Source organism: Schistocerca piceifrons, chromosome 1 (assembly GCF_021461385.2).
Source record: "Schistocerca piceifrons isolate TAMUIC-IGC-003096 chromosome 1, iqSchPice1.1, whole genome shotgun sequence".
NCBI lineage: Eukaryota > Metazoa > Arthropoda > Insecta > Orthoptera > Acrididae > Schistocerca > Schistocerca piceifrons.
The window spans coordinates 1019374621-1019395506 of NC_060138.1; the positions used below are offsets into that span (position 1 = coordinate 1019374621).

The window sequence follows — 20886 nt, forward strand, 5'->3', positions numbered from 1 at the left end:
TCTACATCTAGGAGTTCAATTTGGTTCTATCTATATGTTGGCATTTGTAACAGACGTGCTTTCAGCGGGAAATGTTGTGCTACACTGGTGGTCTTGCTTTGGGATTTGGACTTGATTGTGGTTACAACGTGGCATTGTTCGGTGAAGTTGTTGGATACTTCAGGGCATTTATAACACTGTGGTTCCAATTAGGCAATGTAAAAGTCATCATCTACAAGGAATAGAAAGAACCAGCATACAAATAGTACTTCCTTCTCTATGTTCATATGTTCAGGAGACCAACGGATTCCAAAACAACAGTAAGTTATCTGCAGCACATCAGGCATCCAATAGAGTTTTCCGGAGAAATTTAGTTGAAGAATAACTGAAGAACAGGGCCCATTGCCACAGGGAAATGACACAGTCCCATATACAGAATGTTTTGGCCCTATGTCGTACTTTGAATCCGAGTACAACAAAAGCTGCCAGCTTCTCACACTTGATGATAGGCTTCACAGAAGACAAATACCAAGCTCTTTGTTGAAGGATATTACAACAACGAAGGAATTCATCAGGTGGAGCCAGTGCATTGTGGAAATGCAAAAGAAAAGGTCAAACAAAAGTAGACAACTCCTGAATGTGGTCCCTACAGCAGTTATGGAAGACACCATAAACACACCAAGCAGTAATAGAAGAAATACAGTAGTTCATGGCAGCCAGAACCAAGAGACCGAGTAAGCACAAAAGAGCAGCCATGAATGTCGACCCCACACATCAGGAGATAACAGGAATATTGAAAAGGTGTATCTAGCACCAATCTCTGCCACCAGTAGAAAGCGCCAGGAAGATTGACTCTTATCAATCAGACGTATGCTGCAGTCATTGAGTAACAACCCATTTTTTGGGCAATTAAGGTATAACCAATTCCTCTGCTGAGTATAAAGTCCCACAGAAGAACAAGACATTTGGAGGACAGAGGACAACACACAGAAATGTTACCTCTGTGGATGCCATAGACATGTATGTTACTGCAGAGAAAGAAAACAAGTATTCAACAACTACTACACTGCCAGACACCAATCACCAAGCAGTTCTACTCACACCTGTCAACGGCAGACAATTACAATCCACCTGTGGAGCAAATCCTACCACTGTACCCCGGGTTGAGGTCACTCCCCAACAAGCTGTAGGTGTTCCCTGTCACTGTAAAGAGATACCCTAGCAACTTAATTCAGAAAACTAAGTGAGAAGACCATATATGGAGGTAAGATGCACAAAATGAAAATCATTCACTGCTGACAGATACCAAGACGTAAGTATATTCATCAATGTCATCACCAACAGTAGGCATGTCTGGATGGTAGTCAACTCAGGAGCTTCTTATTCTGCAAAGTCAAATTTTTATTGTCACCAGTTAATGAAGACTATGTTCCGTGATATGAAAATGATTGTGTTAAGAGTCACAAATGAAAAATATGTCCAAGTCACATGAACATGTATTGCAACAGTAACTACCAATGACAGAACACAGCCCCTTGAATTTGTCATTTTAGCAGAACGTCCTCATTATATTATTCTTGGGTGGATGGATCTTCTTGCAGTCATCACAAGCATGATAAGACCATGGAAGAACAGAGTTCCAGACTGACAAAGCTATTCCCATAAGCATGCTTAAAAAAAGTTGCTCTGAGCTGTTGTTTACCTTCGAAGATGAAGTTATCTGACTGTCATCAACAAGCAAAGTTCCATTTGTCAATCTAGATGTTTAAATAACTGCAAAGCTTTTGTCAGTTGCAAAAAGCTACTCAATCTGACCAAAGAAATCTACATACCAGCAACAATAATTCATACTGTAGGTGGTCACAGAGAACCTTGTATCACTAATCGCCATGAGCAGCTGGAACTCACACCTAAAGACATGTGCACAGGAACATCCAAATCAATCCACGATGGGCAGCTCATTGCCATTGAGGAAGAATTATGTTCTGCTACCGCTACAGACAAAGCATTGGAGGAAGCTACTATTGAAATGTCAAAATGATTCGGCTTGACTGAGGAACAATGTTAGCAACTGTTAGCCAACCTGACACAATTTCTGGATGCTTTCAAATCCAGAGTGGTTAAGACAGACTAAGCAGCCAATGGTAAAACAACATACCAACAGTGAGAATTATCCATCAAATAGCTGCCACCAATAGCTGGGTGTTGACAGCTGAAAAATGGATAAATCGGTAAAAGTAGAGAACATGCTGCAAGGTGACATCGCTGAACCTTCAAAGAGTTCTTTGCCTTCTCTTGTAGTGCTTGTGAACATGAAGGATGTCACATGGGATTTATGCATCGACTGACTAAAATCATGAGGAAATATGTCTACCCAGTGCTGCACATTGATAACACCCCAGACTGCTTGAAAAGAGCAAAGTATTTCTCAACTATAGACATGCAGACAAGCTATGTCAAATAGAGGTTGACAAGGTTGACCAGGAAAAGACTGTCTTCACAGCTCCTGATGGGTTATATGAGTTTAAAGTTATGCCATTTGGGCTATGTAATGCTCCACTCATTTTTGAACATATAATGGACAACCTTCTTTGACATCTTAAAAGGACTTCATGTCTTTACTACCTGGATGACAGTGTCATTTTTTCGAGGATATCTGAAGAATATCTCAGTGAATCCAGATGACAGACCTCTGCCTGAATCAGAAAAAACACCTCTTCAAAAAAATAAAAGTCCTGGGGCACCTGGTGAATAGCGATGGAGTTGGTCCTAATCCAGAGACAATAAGAGCAGTACCAGATTTCCCAACTCCTCACCACTTCGTGATTTGAAAATATTTCTTGGTATGTGGTTGTACTACTAGTGTTTCTTGAAGAACTTTAGTATGAAGGCACATCCCTTGTGAAAACTACTGCAGGGAGACACCAAATTCTCCTGGAACAAGGTGCACAAAAGTTCATTCCTTGTCCTCAAGGAGGTGCTAACATCTTTTCCAGTTCTAACACTGTATGAGGAGAATACTGATATTGAACTTCACACTTTTGTTGTGGTTATAATGAACTACTCTGCAACCAAGAAAGAGAGGGTTGCAGTTGTTTGGATCACCAACAAGTTTGTTTGTTTGGCAAACCATTCATCTTTGTGTTGGACCACGATTCTCTATGCTGGCTGACTAGCCTGAATGTTCCGTTGGGTCAACTGGCAAGATGAGCTCTGTGGCTGCAGGAGTACAAAATCACAGTAATATACCAAAATGAATGCAAACAGGACATCAACTGCCTTTCAACCAATCCTTTTGTGGAACAAAGCAGCATGGAAGAAATCTCAGTCATCACTGCATTAAACAACATTGCTGCTAAACAGAGGAAAGATCCAAGCATTGCTGGAGACCACTTAAGCCTTGAAGGAGGAGGAACTGACCAAAGGAGAAATCCAATTAATAAAGGGAACAATGTGTAAGAGAAACTATGATCTGATTGGCAGAAATGTTTCCTCATTATCCCAGCTAATCTACAGCCAGTCATCTTGAAGTTTTCCATGACATTCCAACATTTGGTCACCAGGGATTCGCGAAGACTTTGGACAGGATAAGATACAGGTATCATGAGCCATATGTCCACCAATTCATTAGACATTATTTGGGTAATGATAGCAACAGAATAGTGTGCCACAATTACCTCTGTGGCATCTGATACTGATTCCATTTGCAGCAGCACCATTCCACTAAATTTGAATGGGCCGCTTATGAAGGTTCCCTATGTCAACGAACAGGAATTAATGGATAATAGTCTGCACTAACTCCCTCAATCGCTACGCTGTCACCAAAGCTGTACTGTCTGCCAAAGCTTCAGATATTACAAGGTTCCTTGGAGAAGACAGCATTTTGAAGTATGTAATACCCAATTTGATGATCTCTGAGCATGGAAAGGATTCCCAGTCCTGACTAGTCTCAGAGGCAGTTTCCATTGCTACATCACCCACAGGATGATAACTGCCTACCATCCACAGATGAAAGGGCTCACAGAACATATTAATAAGACATTGGTAAATATGCTCTCGATGTATGTTGATGTCGAAATGAGAGATTTGAATACAACTCTTTCTGTTGTGACATTTGCGTATAACACACACAAAATGAGACACTACAAACTTCACAGAGTTCTACCAGCTTCACAATCACAAGGCTAAAATGATAATGGGCACTGTTCCTGTTTCAAACTGACAATAATCATAACATTTATGTGAAATACATACCTGGGTCAGAGGAGAAAGAGACCTGGCTTGTATATGGACAATGGATGCCCAGGAGAAGGACCAAGCAACAATGACAAGCACCAACCAGTGAGTTACAGCCCTTGAGCCTTGGTATGGCATTTTACACCTGTGTGGAAAGTGGAACTATTACAGAAGTTACTAAAGCACTACTCTGGACTACACTGTACCCTTCAATGCTTGCTGGGCATCACATATGAATGAGGATTACAACCCTGCATCATGAAGACAAAAGCACAGAGACATATCCAAGTCCTCCATATGAAGGCATATTACAGTCCAGAGGTGCAGATCGATGATAGGAGGTTCGAGGAACCTGAAGACCCATTCGACTACCGCAAAGCTTCCACGATAGGGGCTGTCTTCGGTACTCATTACAGTAAAGACGACTAGACAACATGACCAGAATGTGAGGATCTGTCATACATAGGATGAATGGGAAGATCAAGATCCATGGTGTTGTAGTCAGCACCAATGAGAATTTCTGAGACACTGAGGTGCTGTTTCTCCAAGAATGGTACAATGCCATGAGCTGTGCTGCATGCAGTGTGGCATAGTGGTTACTGCCACTAGCTGTCATGCTGCGGGTTGCCAGTTCAAACCCAACCACCATCATTTATTTGTTATTTAGTATATACCGTTTCTGGATGTTCTCAAAATTTCTTGTGTTTATAGTGTTTGTATATTTTGAAATATTCTGTTTGTAAACAAGTGCATGATAAAAAGTAATGGTTACAAATTCCTTATATGAAAACTCTTAAAGGTTTTTAAATAAAGCAAACTTTATTAACATTTTACATCCTTCAACTCTACACAATAGTTTCCAAACACAGTCATCCTGGCAAGAAACACATTTCTCCCAATGAGAGACCAGATTGCTGATACAGTCACTGCAGAACGTTTGACTTTGTTGATGGCGCCACAACCTCATCTCTGCTTGCACCACTTTTTTAAAAGTGTTCTTTAATTTATGGAAACAGCTGAAAATCAGATGAGGCCACATCGGTACTGTGTGGCGGGTGATTGTTGGCATTCAACATCAGGCATCAGATTGTTCCAAATGTCTCAGCACTCATGTGTGTTGTAGTATTGTCATGCTCACTGTGTCGACGAACTCTTCAGATTCACACTTTCAGTTTTCTGAGAGCCTCACAGTACTTTGCAGAGTTTATGGTGGCATCTTTAGGCACGAATTCCAAATGCACCACACCTCGAACATCCCAGAGAACTGTGAGCATGACTTTGACTGCTGATGGCCATCCCAGAAAACTGTGAGCATGACTTTGACTGCTGATGGCATGGTCTTGAACTCTTTTGGTGTTGGCAATCCTTTGTGGTGGTACTCCATTGATGCTCTTTTGTTTTCAGGCCCAAAATGGTGGACCAGCTTTCATCACCTGTCACAATGTTGTTTAAGAACCACTGACCTCCATGCTCAGGCACGTTTTCTGCAATTAGAAACTCGACTACTATGCCCTGTTTCTCACACACTAACACAGTTACATCACACGCTGCCATTTTGCACTCTACAATTCAGAGCCCTCTAGTGGCAGAGTTTTGCAGTTTGTATCAGCGACGCATGACATGCAATATCTCAAACAAAACTGAGAGCAGAATACAAAATTAGGAGGCATTACTTTTCAGTACACCCTTGTGAACAACAGCACTCTCCATCCAAGAGATCAGTTCGATTGTGTCTGTATGTTGGTGTTCGTAATAAATGTGCTTTCAGTGCTAAGTGCTTTGCATCACTGAAGTCCATGGTTTTGGATTTGATCCTGATTGCTGTTATGACATGACAATACATTACCAATTGTTTTGGGTCAATGACAATTTTGTATAAGAATGGCAATCTGACTGACCTTCAGTTTTTGTGCTGTAGTACCCAGACGAGCAAATGGTCCTCTATTTTTATTATGACCCTGCATCTGTGCTGATATGCTCTTGCCACAAAAGTTGCATGAGACGAAAACTTGTTGTGCTGGTGGTTTACTGGGACAGCACGTTCTGAATACAATGTCAAATTGTGCTCTTTGATTCCACAGCTGCCAAGTGTCCAGTAAATCACGGTAACTGCAATACATATATTGAAAACAAATTACTACACAGTTAATTTTAATGCCGCTAATATTTATTTTGACACGAATAAACATTACTGTAGTCAAAATCTGAAATATAATCTGACAGAGAAAAAGTCACAAAACAACAAGTAGTAACTAAAAGTAAGTATAATTAAAATAAAAGTTAAGTATGTGGTTACCACAGTTATTGTGGAAAGGAGGAAGAAGGATGAAAGGTTAGATTCTATCTCCTCATCAACAATAAAGTTATTGGAGACAGCATTAACTTAGTTCAGGACATGAATTGGCTACTGCGTTGTGTGGACACAGCATAAAGATAATGAACTGTATGAGGACAGAATCTGGCATGGTATCCCTCAGCAGGACATCCAACAACTATATCAATCAATGCCAATCTGAATAACTGCTTGCTCAATTTGTGAAGCTCTATCCCTTGAATACGTCATCCAATTTTTCTGAAATCGAATCATTTGTTTGTCTGTATAGGTACATCACATCTACCAATTTCTGTACCATTCAGATAACACCTTTGTTCTGCTTTGTTCTTTTTTTTCCCTTAAAGTACATTTTCTTTTTGAAATGTTGGTTACACATTGCTTTAGTCTTATTGATAATGGAAAGAGTAAAGGTAACAACACACCATATAGTTGAGGGATGGAGTGGTTGGTAGAAGAGTGAAACTGAAAATGTTGCCGAGCTTTTGAATGAGTCCTCCTTCAGAGCTAGCAGAATATACATACATACCAACACACACAAACTTGCATAGTTACATTGCCCTGACACTGCAGTTCACCTGGCACAAGGGCTAATATTGGGTGGAGTGGGCAAGGGGAGAAAAGCGGCTGGGAACAGTAGGATTGTTGAAGAGAAAGGGTTGATGGTGGGAGGGACAGACAGTAGCAAGCACATGGAATAGCAATTTGCCATTGTTGAGATCAGCCAGTCGCGAGGTTGAAATAAAAAAATGAAAAACAACAAATCCAGATAAATATTATTATAATTATTCATGAATAACAAATAAAAATGTATATTGGAAAAAATTTGTTCACTTACACAAATAAAAACATTTATTCATCATCTGTGAACAAAAAAAGTTATGAATAAAAGGTAAATTTAAAATGCAAAGAGATTAATTATGGGCCAGAGATTTTCTCTGCTCAGGGACTGGGTGTTGTGTTGTCATTGTCGTCATCATCATCATCATCATCATCATTATCCCTCCCCATCGACACGCACGCTGCCAAAGTGGCGTCAACTCAAAAGACTTGCACCAGGCGACCAGTCTACCTGACAGGAGGCCTTAGCCACACGACATTTCATTTTTCACTTCCTTGAAAGTTCACATATTTTCTTTCAGTAATGTCATATGTAGTAACATTCAGGGTAACTCATATTTAAGAAAGAAGGTCTTCATTGCTCAAAAATTGCTGTAAGAGTCATAATTGGTGCACACCCACAATGATCTTGAAGACATCTGTTTACAGCTCAACAGTATATTTATTCTCCCATGAAGTTTGTTGAAAATAATCCACTGCAGTTCAAATTTGTTGAAAATAATCCACTGCAGTTCAAAAAAAACAATGATGTACCAGAAGGAAAAAAGACTTCAGCTCCAGCCGCCAGTGTGTTGCAATATTAAGACCTCTTATGTACTTTACGTCCCTCATGAAATTTTTACATCCCAAAGCACTATGTAACTGCACAAACCTAGGTCTGGACCGCAAAATTACTCCTCCTTGTAACACAAGCTTACTCAGAAGGAAACATGACCATCTTGCATTAATATTCTCTAGCTACATGTACACATCAGAACAAAAATGAATAAATCTACGCAACTGGAGAATTATTATGAAATGAAGTTAAACAGCTTAATCATGCCAATCATGTTGAAGAATAGCACATCTCCTGAAAACATAATTCACTTTACTATTGTGAGCTTTAAAATAAATACACAAAAAAGGAAAAACCACAGCTGTGTTAGTGGTTAAATATCACTATGATACTTATTTAATTAGATATTAACTTGTTTCATTCATTTACACTGCATTTTTGAATCACAACACAAAAACATTCAGATCAAAGTGATCTCTGGCACATGCTACAGGTCAGAAAATGGACACTTTGACATAATGAACAAAGCATGTCAATAATGCAAAGATGGTGCTTCACAAACATCTTACTAACTCCAATGTATATGCTCAGGCACTAGGGGGCTGCAGTGGGTCTGAGTGACTGACAAACATCCTGTGCATGCAGAAGTTCAAAACTGTACTTTCAGAAGGTCATAACTGAGTACTACCAGCATTATGTCCCAAATTTTCATGCAAGATCAATTGCTGGGGCTGATATCTTGCAAGTGTGCTTTTTTCCTCCTTAAGATATGAGGACAAGTTGGTGACATTTCCTAGTCAGAGTTAGTCCAAAAAACATTTAATTATTTTGGATATCCACAGCATTCCACAAAGAATCACATTTCTGAAGTTTTGTGACGCTTTATCGCTAATGTCACTTTAGGAGCCCTTAGATTTTAAGTCTGTTGATAGTATCATTACCAATCACTACTGAGTTCATACTTTAATCATTGAGTTTGTAGCATCACAAACAGAAGAGAATTGCTTGACTATTTAAACATATCAACTAGGATTAGCAGCATTAGTACAGCTGAGGAAGGTGTTGGAGATTAGTCTCCATTGGCTAAATTCTCATCTTTGCCTAGGTATGCAGACTACTCTCAAATGTTCATAAGAGAGGGAGTGGAGGAACCACTGGCAAGTGCAGAGTTAATTTGATATGGCTGTGTAAGGAGAGTAGCTGCTAACTTGACTTTGCATTTTTTTCCCACTGTAAGAGGTGAAAGAAGTGATAAGAGACATAAAAACTGATAGGTTCAATAGGGGATCAAACCTATGGGCAGTCTGAAACTTTTCTGAGCCTATGAGGCACACTACTTTATAAAGCATTAGCAAATTTCTCATCAAATACAAACTGCACTCAGCCACATGAACAAACACTGGTTACATATGACACGACACATTTCTGTTTGAGAAGTATTCAAAGAAAATGTGGTGATATTCTACATCACAGGTGGGCAAACCAGCAGCTTGTGGACCGCATCCAGCTCACGATTGGTTTCAATCTGGCCTGGAGGAGGAATTCCAGGTAAACATAAAATGAATGTACTCTCAAAAACATGTGTTTTGAGCCTTAAATTGTTGGGGTGGCTTGGCATGTCAGGGAAGGAGTACCATTCATATTGGTACGTTGCACCATAAACATTAAAGTCGTAGACTTCATAGTTTTGACTTCAGCCCTATGAGCATTGCTGTCGCATCATGCCGGCTGTTGTGGCCGAGCAGTTCTAGGCACATCAGTCTGGAACCGCGCTGCTGCTACGGTCACAGGTTCGAATCCTGCCTCAGATGTGTGTGTGATGTCTTTAGGTTAGTTAGGTTTAAGTAGTTCTAGGTCTAGGGGACTGATGACCTCAGATGTTAAGTCCCATAGTGCTCAGAGCCATTTGAACCATTTGTTGCGTCATGATGAGGGGGCCCACAAGCTTAATGAATTATGCGAATTTGGCCCGCGGGTCACCAAAGGTTGCCCACTCTTCTACGTTACTCATCTTTTAAGTAACAAATATAAATTAACAAATAATTCTTTATACTTGCACAGAGCAATAATTCCTTTATCCATGTATAATTTATGTGCAAACAAATTTTTTAAAATTATCGATGTATTCCATTATTATCTAGAAAGAAATTTATTTGAATAATGACTATTTCTGAGGCAGCGGAAGTTGTGAGTGGCGCACAATCACTTAGGAGAGTAAACTGAAAGAGGGAAATAGAACAGGGGAAGAGGGAGACTAAGGAGAGGATGTTGAGAATGCAGAAGGAGTCAAATTATCGACACCATTTCACTATAGTTTGACGCAACATTGCATTTGGTCTACATACTACCAGGAAAAAAAAATCATCTGGCATTGTTGGCTGGGAGGTCCCATCCGGGGAAGTTAAGCCACCGGGTTACAAGTCTTACTTCAGTTGATGCCACATTGGGTGACGTGCGCATCGGTGATGATGATGAAGGACAATGATGAAAAAACAACACACAGTCCACAAGCAGAGAAAATCTCCAATCTGGCCAGAACTCAAGCCTGAGGCCACTGAGTGCAATTACACGTATTGGCCATACGAATAGTACTGTTTTTGCATACTTCATCTTTGGGGAATGCTTCCAATTGCAGTGTCATTTCCATTGCACATTGTGATTCACTTGCTATCCCTTATGCAGCAGACCTGACAATTCACCACTCTTGATAAGCTGTGGTCTTAGTGAGGAATAACATGTGTTACTTACTTTCTAAAGTTCCTATGCATGTATGTATTCATTTCCTCTGAAGAGCCACTCTGAAAGCTTAGCAGTGTGGATGGTCTTGTTTTTGTATCTGTTGACCACTCAATACCACAATTACCACTCAATACCACAATTACATGGTGAGTTACTACTTCTGTTCTGTGTCTTGTGTTTAAAGTACATTCTTCTCTATTCAAGTAATAAAACTTGTTCACTCCAAACTCTATTAACTTTATTACAGTCTGTCCAACAGACTATAGGTCCTGTAAAAAGTGTTTACTAACTAGGATAATGTTTAATTTTCTTTAAGTCAATCAAGTCTTTGAAGAGAATTCAATTACATTGATGGTTTGCACTTTGAAAGTTAAAATGCAAAAGACGGATCAATCAAAGCTTTTCAGTATCCAGAAATGTGACAGAAGTAATTCTCAATCATGGAAATATCAAATGGAAACTATCTTTCGTGCTGAGAAATTGCTGGACATTGTCGCCGGAAGTTAAGTGAGGCCAGTTAATGTTTGACGCAGTGTTGACATTAAGGTCATTAGAGATGGTGCTGAAGCTCAGAATATTTCAAAGTTGCGGAAGGAAATCCGTTGTGCCTTTTCCAATGAAGCACCCTTACATTTGACAGGAGGGATTCAGAGAAATCACAGAAAACCTAAATCTGGATGGCCGGATGCAGATTTGAACCGTCATCAACCCAAATTCGAATCCAGTCTGCTAAACAATGCACCACCTGGCTTAGTATGGCATGAGCTTAACATAACAAGAATGCTTTCTATTCCCCCTGCTATAGAATTTACACAGCTGCAAACTGTTACGTCATGATGTGCTATATGGAATTAATTAAAGATAAATCATGAACAGTGATAAGATAATTCATGAACAGTGATACGCAATAAATTAAGTTCTATGGAAATGAGGCAGGTCAGTCTCTGCCCCAAATCACATAAGTATTCTGTATATTTGTTCGAAAGTATATCATTTCCATTTTGCATGTTATCAGTCGAGCATAATATGTATGGTCAGTATTTATGAGAGCCTTAGATTTGACCTCAAGTCAAGAACTGTTAAAAATGATATGACTTTATGTTGATGACACATTCATTACCTCCAAGGATTAGATAGATCAACTCTTAGTACAGGAGGAGATATATGTTAAGTTTAGACAAAAAGCCATTATGGTAAAGTTGTCAAAGTCAGCATCTGATAAGAATGCGGTTAACTTTTTGGATCATATTATAGATGCAACAAGATTATAACCAGACCCACAGCATGTGAATCCCATAGTCAAATGTCCCTGTCCAAAAAGTAAGAAGCAACTAAAGTCATTGTTAAGTTTGGTCAATTTTTTAGGATGATTCTGACAAATACAAACATAAATAATCTTAATATTACATACTTATTAAAACAAAAGTCAATGTGGAGATTGAGTGACAAAGAATGTGCAACACTTGATAGAATCACAAAAGACTTAATGAACACCTAATTATTATACTATGCAAACTTCAAAGAAGTGTTTAAGCTATCTAAGGATATATCGGACTATAGAATTGTCTGTGGAGTGTTTCAGGGAGATGTATCTGACGAATCAGGTAACCATTGTAGTTCTGCCATAAGGGTTCTGAATCAAAATGAAAGGAATTATACAGTAATGGAGAAGAGAACGTCAGTGGCCGTGTGGAGCTTCAAGAGATTTAGATACTTACTAGCTGGTAACAAAACTAAAGTATACACTGACCATCGAATGTTGTCATTTCTTATGTATAGCTACACCACTGACTTATGACTTGGGTCTTATTCCTTGAGTAGTTTGACACATAAGTCAATAATATAGAAGGAATTAAAAGTGTTATTCCCAATGTGTTGTCCAGGTTACCTTTAGGCTTCAGTAATACACATTCAGTCATAGATTCAAGAACTAGATTTATGACATATTGCTAGAAAATATGAGAACATACTCGAGGTATGATGGTTACAAAGGAGCAAGGGCTTGATCACGATTCTAGTAGGATTATCACATTCCTTAAATGGTTAAAGGCAGGTGAAAACAGAAAATAGTTATTATGTAACAATATTTTACACTGAAGATGCAGGGAAAACAGTACAGACTGGAAAACATGCATACCTAGTCATGCTCTGATAAGACGTACAGAATATATTCAACAAGGTTATGGCTATTATGGTGTCAGAATGTGTATACAGCATATGTTTGTCAATCCATAGAACTTCTTAACCCATCCAAATCACGCACTCCCACTTTTGACCTCCTTCCTTGGATCCACAAACCCAATCGTCCTGGCAGTCATATAGTTGCTGGCTTCAAAGCACCCACGAAACGTATATCTGCGTTAGTTGATCAGCACCTGCAACCTATAGTACAAAGACTTCTCACCTATTTTAAAGACACCAACAATTTCCTAGATCCTTTGACTTCCATGCCCGTCCCACTCCCACCACTCCCCCTTACTTGTCACCATTGAAGCCACCTCCCTCTATATCAACACCCCCCACACACATGGTCTGTCTGCTGCTGAACACTTCCTCAGTCACCACCCACCTGATTCAAAACCTATCACATCCTCCCCACTCACCTTAATCAACTTTATACTTAACAACAACTACCTCACCTCTGAGGGGCAGCATAAAAACAGATCGGGGCTACAGGCTTGGAAACAACGATGGCTCCTTCCTGTGCCAACCTTTCCATGGATCGCTTGGAGCGGGCTCTCCTCAGATCCATAGGCCTTCAACCCTTGGTTTGGTTTAAATACATTGATGACATCTTTGCCATATGAACTCAAGGTGAGGCTGACCTGTTACAATTCCTGAAAGCTTTAAATACCTTCTCCCAATTAATTTCACATGGTCCTATTCCAAATCCCATGCCATTTTCCTTTATGTTGATCTTGTCCTCACTGAAGGGCAACTCCACACTTCTGTCCACATTAAACATACTAAGAAATAACAGTACTTACATTTTGACAGTTGCCATCCTTTCCATGTGAATCGTTCCCTCCCAAACAGACTCGGCATTGAAGGCAAAAGTATTTGTTCGGATGCAGACACTATACAGCAGTGCACCACCATTCTCACCTCAGCCTTCACTGGACATAATTATGCCACCAGCCATGTCCAAAAGCAGGTTTCCTGGGCCATCGCATCCAATCCTGAAACTGCTGATCCCTCCAAAAAACAATTTCAGAGCACACAATTTGTCACTCAGTATTATCGTGGTCTTGAATGTATTAATCAGCTACTTCGACAAGACTGTAACTTTCTAAAATCATGCCTTGAAATGAGATCCATTCTGTTGAAATTTTGCCTATCACATCTAGAATAGCTTTCGATCATTCTCCTGATCTCTGCAGTAACTTTGTCAGGCCCTAGGCTCCCTCTGCACCCATCTCCCTACCCTATGGCTCCTACCCGTGTGACCATCCCCGCTGCAAGAGTTGCCCTACCCACACTCCTACCAGCACCTATACCAGCCCTGTAAATGGCAAAACATATACTACCGAAGGGAGAGCCACCTGCGAAATGACACATCATATACTAGCTGTTATGTAAACACTATTTGGCCTTTTACATCAGCATGACCACCACTAAGTTATCAGTTAGGATCAATGGGCATAGGCAGAGGGTGTATACCAGCAACACACAATATCCTGTGACAGAGCATGCTCTACAATATGACACTTGTGACCTTGGTGCCTGTTTCACCAAACATGGCATTTGGTTTCTTCTCCCAAACACCAGAACTCTGCAGCTGGAAACTAGTGTTACAACATGTCCTTGGTTCTCATCACCCACCTTGTCTTAATTTACATTAATTTCTTCTATCTCAGCATTTCTTCACAGTAACTAGTCCTTTCTTCATTCCATTTTAGTTATTTACATCTTTCATTTTCTGACTCGTCTAATTTTGACATCCCCCCCCTCCCACCTCTGGTACAACAATGCCCTTAGCTTTTCATTCTTATTAACTCATGCACAATGCTTTTGCAGTAATCTCTGTCTAACATATTACCCTGTCTTCCACCTTTAAGATCTCAGGTTTTCAAATCTCGTCCAGTGCAGGCCCCAACAATCAGTCTTTCCTTCTCATTCCATCTGGTAAGTCTCCCTTGACCCATGATTCTGGGGTTTTTTCAAAATGTACCCCTTTTCCTAAACCTCTGAAGCCTTTTTCCTCCACCCCTCTTCCTTCCCCTGCAACCCTTCTGCCAGAACAAGGAGCCCCTGGCTCCAAAAGCTTGCAAAAGTACAACCTGCTTTTATGTGTTTGTTTTCCTGTCGCTGCTTAGTGACTAGATTTTTTAATCTATCTAAAGACATTGGTTCAAAGGAGGGGTATCTTTAGACTTGGTAACAGCTATATTGGCTCTGTGTGTAAAGAATTGATTTAAGGAATGTAATGAGACGACAGTGAGGCCTTGTTTTCAATTGAGCAATAAAGTCATGGTACAGACTTCTTTCCAGAGCTCTAAAGGTTTTCCAGTTATTGCAAGGACCACGGGATATGTTAGCCATTCCAGGAATCCACATCTATGGTTAATAAAGGCCTGTATAATGTATCACAGGTAAGAAACTATCGTAGTAGTGGAGGTGTGTGGTACATATGCCATACTAAATAGATATGAAGGATAAGTGATTTTATTTTCATTAGTTAGATAAATGAACTAAAACAGGGTATCATACGTGTAAGTAAACTAAAATACACTGTAATAACTGATATACATAAGTGATAAGGGAAGAAACATAAGTCCATAGAGTATAGCTGTGAAGACTGAGCAAAATGACAATCTGAGTACTTAAGTACCTAATAACCTTGCAATATAATGTCCATCATTAAGTAAGTAGCAGTGTGAGAGCAGTGGGAGCAACTAAGTAGTGTACATATATTAGGCAGATGTACCTTGAGTGTTTCTTTTTGGAGTACTTGTGTGAATAAACGTGCGTCACACTACAAGAGAACAATAGTTGCAAATTAATACAATATTTGTCACAGCCCTTGCTACTTGAAGTGGATATGTTCTATAATGCATGTATGTAGTACCTGGGGCTGTCTGGACACAGAGACCAGTGAGGCCATTCAGGCATTCTGCTCCTTTAGGGCAGGTAGTAATATGTATTGGCACAGATAGCGTCGTATAAGAATGGTTCAGATTGGAGAATTTCCTATTCATTACAACTGAACAAGCATTCAGCAGGTAAAACCAGGGACTCTTGTAAAAGACAAAATTGGAAAAAGTTATACAAGACAAAAGGATCGAGGTGAGTGTTAATATGAATTTTATTTATACATATATTGAAAAAGAAATGCATTTAAAAGCTCTTAAAGAAATGATGAAGGGATATGTAAGAACAGATGAAGAATCAAACAACTGTACTTATTCACAACAACTGAACTGTTAGACAATGCTATCTGGCATAGAATCATGATATAATAGTTATGATAACAAATGCATTTTTGTTATGGACAATATATTAAATTTTCTCTCCGGTATTGGGTAATAAGGTAGAAGTTTTTACTCCATGATCGTTGAACTTTATGTACCAAACTGAGAGAATTATATAATATTATAATTTCATGAAACTTCATAACAAAAAGAAGTGAAGCAGTAATTGTTTGCCAGAGAGCAGCAAGTCGATGGAGCAAAATAATCACTGGAAATGCCTGTCATACAGTATCCAGGATAATCTAGTCACTAAACAGCAATTACAAATTTCATTAAAAGAAACTGTTTAGATTAAGTTCAGATAATTATATACTGACTGTATAACTTCTACGTATGTCTTAAGTATATGATAGTGGACTGAAGAAGCAAGCAGTTAATGAGATCTTGAATTTATTCTCGGTCAAGTCATGAACCAGAAGTAATATATATAGCGAATAAATTGAAAATGAATGCAAATAGCCACATACTATATTATATACATAAATGGATCATAAGCACCAGTTCTAAGCAGCCTTAAGGCTTTGAACATAAAATCTCGATGTCAAACAGAATTTTATTACTTACCTAACCTGTAATATGATACATTATATCGTCACGTAGAAAAAGGTGTAATTAGATGAGTGATGAACACTAACTTCAGTTAACGAAGGTTTATTCAGTACTTGCACATACAAGAGTGCACAGTGAACTGCCTCTGGCCAGAACACATACAGTATACAAACAGCTACAACAGCTACAGAACATTCCAGTACAATGATTCTTGACATTTGTGGATACTTCTAGAATGTACTTGAACCGAATATATAAATTAAAATTGTACAGTCCAGGTGAGTTTTGAACTCACAACCCTCCATGCAATAGTTTAGTATCATAACCACTACACCACGGTGCTACTCAGCTTCTTCTGTGACATTGCTTCCTCCTTAAGAGAACAGCATCTTGGCGTCCAGGAACGAGTCATCGGTCCTGCATACTTCGACTCCTGATGACTGATTCTCACCTTGGAGGTGATCTTCTTAGAACTTCTTTTGATGCTATGCTCTTCATCACCTTTCCGCTTATTGCCTGTCGCTGGAGCTTCGAAGTTACCCTGGGTTGCAGGATCCTTATAGGGTTTCATGCGAAGGATGTGGACCGTATCTCTGATCTTCATCTTGTGTCGGGGTCGAAATCTTCAACTTAATAAGTAACATCAGACAACTGTTTTACAATCTTATAAGGTCCAAAGGAGCTTCTCAAAGAGACCAACCTTCCGAACAGGAGTAAAGATCCAGACGAGGTCACCAGGCTGGTAGACAACAGGGCGGTGGCTCGCGTCAGACCTTCGGTGATTGTTTTCTTGAGCCTGCAGTGTGCGGAGCTGAACTAACTGCCGAGCTTTCTCAGCTCTGATTAACATCTGGCTGATGTAGTCGTCAACCACGTCATCACGATGTAATGGAAACACAGGGTCCATCGTCGTTGTCGCCTCATGCCCATGCACCAGGAAAAATGGCGTAAATCCTGTGGTGTTTGGTAGTGGTGTAGGCAAACGTCATGAAGGGTAGCACCTCATCCCAGTTTCTCTGCTCAACATTAACGATCACTGATTGCATGTCGGCCGAGGTCTTATTAAGACGTTCAGTAAGCCCGTTAGTTTGCACATGGTAGGCAGTCGTCATGTGATGAGTAACATTGCACTGATGGATTATCTTTGTCACAAGATTCGATTGAAAAACTTTCCCTCAATTTGTAATTAATGACCTTGGAGCACCGGGTTTTAATATAATGTCTTCCACGATGAATTTGGCTGCCTCAAATGCCTCGGCTGTTTTCACAGCTTTTGTAATAGCATAACGTATCAGATAATCAGTGTAAACAGTAATCCATCTACTGTCCGAGGAGGTCAATCCTAACATGCTGGAAAGGCATTTCAGCTGGTGAAATTGGTATGAGTCAGCCAGGTGGTTTCTGAGGAACTGTCTTTCTCCTCTGACACTCTCGACAGTGCGACATATATGAGGGATACTTCTAAATAACCCTGGCTAGAAAAATCTCTTGTGGATTCTATCGTATTTCTTAATAAATCCTAAATGTCTGGCTTCAGGTGTGTCATGGAATTTTTGTAGAACATCTAAGTTTATGTGTTAAGGAATCACTGGTAGCCACCTCTTTCCAAATGGATCAAGTTTTTCTAGCAAAGTAATCCATTAACTACCTTAAATTGTCCTTTCACATCCTCTGGCTGATTTAAGGCAAGCATAATTTCAGATATCTTGGTGTCCTCCTTCTGCTCAGCAGAGAGATCCTGGAATGCAGTGAGACAGTCACTATCTTCATTAAAGTCTTGATGGTCTTGCATAGGGTTCCTTGAGAGACAGTCGGCATCTTGGTGTTTTCTTCCACTTTTGTACACTATGGTAATGTCATACTCTTGAAGACGCAGTGCCCACCTGGCGAGTTGTCCTGTTGCATCCTTAAGACCTGTCAACAAACAAAGTGAATGATGGTCTGTAACAACTGTGAATGGCCTTCCACAGAGATACCGTTGAAATTTGCACATAGCCCAGATCACAGCAAGGCATTCTCTTTCTGTAGTTGAGTAGTTTCTCTCGGCTTTTGTAAGTGTCGTAGAAGCACAGGCTGTAACCTTCTCTTTTCCACCCGAAATTTGCACCAGAACAGCACCGATCCCATACGTGCTGGCATGTGTGTGCAGTTCTGTAGGTGCTTTCTCATCACACAGGCCAAATACAAGGTCAGTCATCAGAGCTTTTCACAGCACATCGAAAGAATTTTGTTGAGCAACAACCCAGATAAATTTAGCTTCAGCTTTTAACAGCTCTTGGAGTGGCCTGGTTTTGATACAAAAGTCTTTGATAAAACAATGGTAATAAGAACATAATCTGAGGAAGCTTCTCACATCTCTAATACTTTTAAGAATAGGAAATTACGTTACAGATCTCAACTTATCTGGATCTAGCTGCACACCTTTGTCTGACACAAGGTGTCCAAGTATTTTGATTTCTTTTGCTCCAAAGATACACTTTCTTTGATTAAGTTTCAGTCCGCTTTGTTGGAGACACTTAAGAATGGCCCTCAGTCTTTTTATATTTTCATCAAATGTCTCTGAGAACACTATAATGTCATCTAAATAACAAAGACACATCGTCCACTTCAGGTGACTTAGAAGATTATCATCCGTTCAAAAGTTGCTGGTGCATTATACAAACCAAATGGCATTACCTTAAACTCATACAGGCCCTCAGGCGTGATGAAGGCAGTTTTCTCATGATCAGCCTCATCTACTTCGATTTGCCAATATCCTGAGTACATGTCCATGGTTGGGAAAAACTTAGTCCCCTTCAGACAATCCAGTGTATCATCAATTCATGGAAGAGGGTAAACGTGCTTTTTAGTTATCTTATTAGGCTTCCTGTAATCAACACAAAAGTGCCAACTGCTATCCTTCTTCCTGACCATAGTATCTCATCTTGTCTAGCATAATCTTCGAGCGACCACCATCTATAACTGCCAGAGAAACTTTCACAAAGCCCCATCCGAGAATGACATCATGACTACACTCTTGCAAGACTATGAATTCTAAGGGCTGTGTATGGCCACTGATACCCACACGAATGGTACATCTTCCTGTAGGTTTTACATATTTCCCATTAGCCACCTTCAGCAGAGATGTTTTGCTATCAATGAATACAGTTTTCTGCAACTGGCGATGGTACTTCTCTGAAATGACTGAATATGATGCTCCAGAGTCCACAAGAGCTTGAGCTGGTCAGCCATCCATGAGGATATCAACATAGTTTCCTATCATTTTTGTAGTGATCGACAGTAGAGGATTTTTCTCTTCGGCGGCCTCACCTCCAAGGAAGGTTGCACCCTTTAGTTTTTCAGGTTGCGGCGGCTAGGTGATGGAGACCTTGATCGGCATGTTGGAGAGCGCCCTCTCCAGCAGCTAGCTTGGGGCAATGGTGACCTACCGTCCTGCACCCACATCTTCTTGTCCATCTTCATCATCCTGGAGTTGGCGTCGGCTAAGATGTGTTTAAGTTGTACGAAAGTGTGTTTGGAGAGTCCATAGTGCTAAAAGACAGATGACTCTGATGCCTGGGCTCAAAGAGTTATCCTCTCAACTGTAAGAAGAGCCTAGTAATCAAGTAAAATCAATTAATTCTGGAGTCACTCAGCTTGCCATTGGGAAATGTAATTTTTACAAATGAAACTTTCATGAATTATTAAGTTAAAATTTCCACTGAGTGATGCCAGCAAAGTATTGACATATGTTTTTGTAATTACACTGTTCATATTATTGCAGGTTTTTTACTGATTTTGTGTATGTGCTTTATTTGTTTCACATAAATCATGAGAGATGACAATGTGTTCCAGCCAGCTACAGGCATCACTATGTCAGATTCAGTTGAGTGATATTGCAGTCTGACCAGCGACCAGAGAACTCCTTTGAAGTTGGGAGACACTGCCATGCTATCACTTTGATTACATTTGAAATAAAATGAAATGTAAAAATGGTGTTAATACTGTTGCATCTGAGCTTGCCAGCAGATCATTAAAAAGTTCTTCGTTCTTCTCTGTATGAAAGCTTCATCCTATGACTAGCAGTGATTGGAGATGGTTATGAAGAGAAGTAACATAGAAATTTTAAGCAGTGAGTAGGTATAATGAGAAAATTATTATTTAGTTTCAAAAGACTTTGACAGTTAATATTCACAAGGCAAATG

General features: G+C 39.8%; 1 protein-coding gene across 1 annotated transcript in view; it reads right to left on the reverse strand.

Annotated features, from left to right (window-relative positions):
* LOC124713710 (GATOR complex protein MIOS) overlaps nucleotides 1-20886 on the reverse strand; it is a 215384-nt gene that overhangs the window by 11720 nt on the left and 182778 nt on the right. Inside the window, exon 14 of the mRNA XM_047242970.1 lies at nucleotides 6114-6324. Coding sequence (XP_047098926.1) covers nucleotides 6114-6324 — 211 coding nt within the window. The remainder of the gene's footprint in view (nucleotides 1-6113; nucleotides 6325-20886) is intronic.